Source organism: Nanorana parkeri, unplaced genomic scaffold (assembly GCF_000935625.1).
Source record: "Nanorana parkeri isolate BGI_ZX_2015 unplaced genomic scaffold, ASM93562v1 scaffold2373, whole genome shotgun sequence".
Classification (NCBI taxonomy): domain Eukaryota; kingdom Metazoa; phylum Chordata; class Amphibia; order Anura; family Dicroglossidae; genus Nanorana; species Nanorana parkeri.
In genome coordinates, this window is record NW_017308641.1 from 15,545 (window position 1) to 19,371 (window position 3,827).

The 3,827-nt window shown below is 48.1% G+C and overlaps 1 protein-coding gene across 1 annotated transcript in view; it reads left to right on the top strand.

Moving 5' to 3' along the window:
- LOC108801532 (killer cell lectin-like receptor subfamily B member 1B allele C) overlaps nucleotides 1-2,684 on the top strand; it is an 8,818-nt gene extending 6,134 nt beyond the window's left edge. Inside the window, exons 3-4 of the mRNA XM_018573422.1 lie at nucleotides 1,251-1,351; nucleotides 2,579-2,684. Coding sequence (XP_018428924.1) covers nucleotides 1,251-1,351; nucleotides 2,579-2,684 — 207 coding nt within the window. The remainder of the gene's footprint in view (nucleotides 1-1,250; nucleotides 1,352-2,578) is intronic.
- Nucleotides 2,685-3,827: the final 1,143 nt, after the last annotated feature.

Here is a 3,827-nt window from a genome sequence, read left to right on the forward strand (position 1 = left end):
GGCTCTTCATCAGCTTCTTCTCCGGCTACAGCATCCGGAGAAATGACAGCTACAGGCGGAAGTGATGTAATACACATCACCTCCGCCTATAGAGAGAGTGGAGGAGAGATCAGCGGTGGGAGAATGACGATCTCTCCTCCATTTACAGAGTACACAGCCGCTGTGCCGGTCCCGGACCCGCAGGGGGGACAGCGGAGCCCGGGATAATCGGGGAGCAGCAGTGGAGGGGGGGGAGCACAGCAGCTGAGGGGAGCTGGGCATCTGAAGGGGGGAGCGCGGCAGTGGAGGAGGGCTGCACGCTGTTTGTTGTCATACAAGCGATCTGCTGACTGTAGAGCCGTCCCAAAGCTTGTTTGTAACAACCGGTACCGGCTGTTTACATACACAGTGGGATTCTGCTTTTGCGCGCCTGCAGAAAAAAAATCACACATATGTACGTCCACCTGCTGGGAAGAGTCCGCTGTCTGCCCGTGTATTTACAATGGACGGACGGCAAGATGTTAATTCAGTACTTTGGGTTACAGAACATGATTGCAATTTGGTCCTTTAAAATGACTAACTGTGCACTGGTACATAGCATCCCATCAAACTAAAATGTTAATTTTACCAATTGTTTCACACTGAAAGCTCCGATCTGCCAGCGCTGACCGGCGGAATGGACGGGGGAGGGGGCGGTTACAGCTGGCTCTGTCTCTAGATAGGCAGAGCCAGCTGTCACTCACGCAGCTGCGCGGATCCCGTCATCTACGTCGGGATCCGCTCCGGCGTCTCAGTATACCGCGAGCCGTAGCTCCCTATATACTGAGCCTAGGGTGACGGGAGGACGCTAGTTTGTGTCCTTCCGTTACCCTAAGGAGAACTATGGGGAAAAACACTGACCCCATAGTTCTCCTTTAAGGAGACCCTGTTATCAGTCTACCTGATTGTATCTTCTTGTTGCTCTGTGTGTGTTATATTATCAACTATCAAAGCCCTGAAAACATTTGCTTTAAAAAAGATCCCGTCACCGAACCTTTCATTCCAACACCAATCTCCCCATAAGATGATATGTGTATTATAGATATTTATACGTTATTGACCTGTAAATGCCGCTGTTGTACAGACATCTAAATGTGAATGGGGAACTCTGGAGAAGCCTTCCAGGTCTTATATCTGTATATCTCCATCTGGAGAATTGTTGGCTGGAAGCAGTGGAAGGTGAGGGGATTACAGATGAGCAGATAACTAGTTTTATGTTTCATGTTATCCAGAGACTGGTGACCATCACAGGAAAGGAATTCTGGGTCGGATTGTCCCCATATAACAAGCACGGTGAAACGTGGACAGGAAGATGGACAGACGGCAGCATGGAGTAAGTATCACATGACTTTATATTCTCCGTAGCTGCAGATACACAATGTTTCAGGAGAATATCTTTGCGGGATGCCATGCTTCTGCCTCTTCCTCTATATACATTTGCGCACACTGTGATTGGATGACAGCACTGATGTTTCTTTATCTTTACTGAGTCCTGAGAGCCAATGAGAAACAAACAAGTACAGAAGACTGTTATCATTTCCTGTTAGCAGGCAGGAAGTATGGCAGATCTTCTATGGGAGTCCTCCTCTGGCAGCTCATGAATCCTCCTGTGGTAACTTTCCAATGGCAGTTTCTCTCTCAGAGCACTTTTAAGGGAACCAGCAACCCATCTGACACACTCCAATTACCTCGTTCTCCTCTCATAGGACTGGACATGTGATATCTGTGCAGTGCCCTCTATGGTACCCAGGAACCATACCGCACTCCTTACCGGGATTCCCACTTGATGAAGATGGGTGCTGGAAATGACTGCGGATGGCGCCGCCACACATGAACAATAGAAAAATGTCCCCAGCGCACCATGAGTTGAAAAAGCAAAATATTTTATTGCCAGTAGCTGTGTCTCATTGGCAAGCGATTTCGGGGCCTCGCCGGGTCCCCTTCATCAGGCTTAGAGATAACAGTGAAGTGAAAGACATACAAATTTAAACACTTTAACAATGAGCTGCTCCTGAACATGTAACGAATTCCACTCCCATCCACCTGGGGGCGTCGCTATGACGTCACGCCTGCCGTTATGTATTTGAAAAGGACGTGTGCAGAATGATGTAAATATCGGCCATATCTATTGAACCCTCAGTGACTCCCAACAGCACATATAAGTGTGACTCACCCGGTAGCGAAATACATCGTTTGGGTTAGAGATCGCAAGACCAAGTGCAGAGCGGTATCAAGTGTCAGGACCGCGAGCGCACCGGGAACGAAGCGTTGCTGGTTGCCTCGGCAACACGACGCCATGCAGCGGCTCTTAACATCCAGAGCCGTGACCGCTTGTCCTGCCCACTGGCGCTTGCGCCGTGTGGGTACAGGGACGTCTCGTCCGCTCGCTGATCTGACTCTATGGAACCCAATCACCAGCCACTCCAGCGTCCACCAAACCCAACTACATAAGTGGAGGTCTCTGTACATATTGTCTCCATGGTCCCCCTCCCCCCTTCCTTTTACTTCTCAGCAGCAATGACTATGGGAATCCTCTCACCCAATGTTATCTCTTATCTAGGACTGTCAGTGAAGGGACTGGAAGCTGTGCCAAGCTCGGATCACGTCTGATACTGGAGAACTGTTATACCAATCTGCACTGGATCTGTGAGAGAGACGCTGTGTGACCGCACTGATCTGTGAGAGAGACGCTGTGTGACCGCACTGATCGCTCTGTGATTGCTGGGAAAAGACGGATGAATTCCCTATTCACACCATTATACATACACTGATCCCTGTAATCTTATAGGAAACTTTTCTCACACCGACCCCAACTGTTTGTAATGATTTATAATGGAATATATCTATGGGGGGGAGGGGAGAGCATTTTACAAATTATACTAAAACCTAACCTCCTAGGGACAACCAGAAATAAAAGGAAGGCGGGGCTTAATATCTCTATTTCTGAACTAAAGACAGAATTATACAACAAATAAAAGGATACAAATAAAATATCAGAGACATGACCTCCCTTCCCTGTACACCTTCCATAGTACATATGATTTCCACCAAGAGAACCTGTGATGGTAGAGATGTGGGAGCTTCCTTTGTGCTGAATAATTTGTCACGATAAAATCTCCTGGACTGTCATCCTGATCCGGGACCATCTAGTAAGTCAGCGACATGGAGCCAGTGTGCAGGATGGGAGTTCAGACATTTCAGTCCCCAGTGGCTTCCTGTGTGTTCCAAGTAAATGGCTCAGCGAGTAGGGGTCTATACTCATTAGGACCTTTTCCCATCCTCATTGGTCCAGCACTATCTCCTACCTACCAGATATTTCTGGCCTGACAGGTTTCCTTTAAAACAAAGAGCTGACAGATGTCCATACACCCGGTGGGAAGGGATCGGGAACTGTACGTTTTTTTTGTCACTTTTATCTCAGGTTACAATGTTATAATCCGATCTATTCAATTTTTTAATTTTGTTGTGTAAAATGTTGATAGTAAAATACAATAAAGTATTCTTCCATGACTCTGTGTTTGCTGAGCACGCTGAGATCTCAGATAGGATGGCCGGGCCTTACTTGACTTTTAGACTGACTGTACTGAACATGCCGGGATCATATGAGCGAGAGTGAGTCTGTACTTCCTCTTTCCATGTGTGTGTGCTATGTATAGACCAGAATAGCCGGAGGTGCAATTTACACAGGAGGAGGAGACGGGGGAGGAGGAGACGGGGGAGGAGGGGACGGGGGAGGAGCAGACTGGGGATAGAGGAGAGGACGGAGTGCAGGAGGAATACATAGGCTGCCATTGCTGGCCTCCTATTGG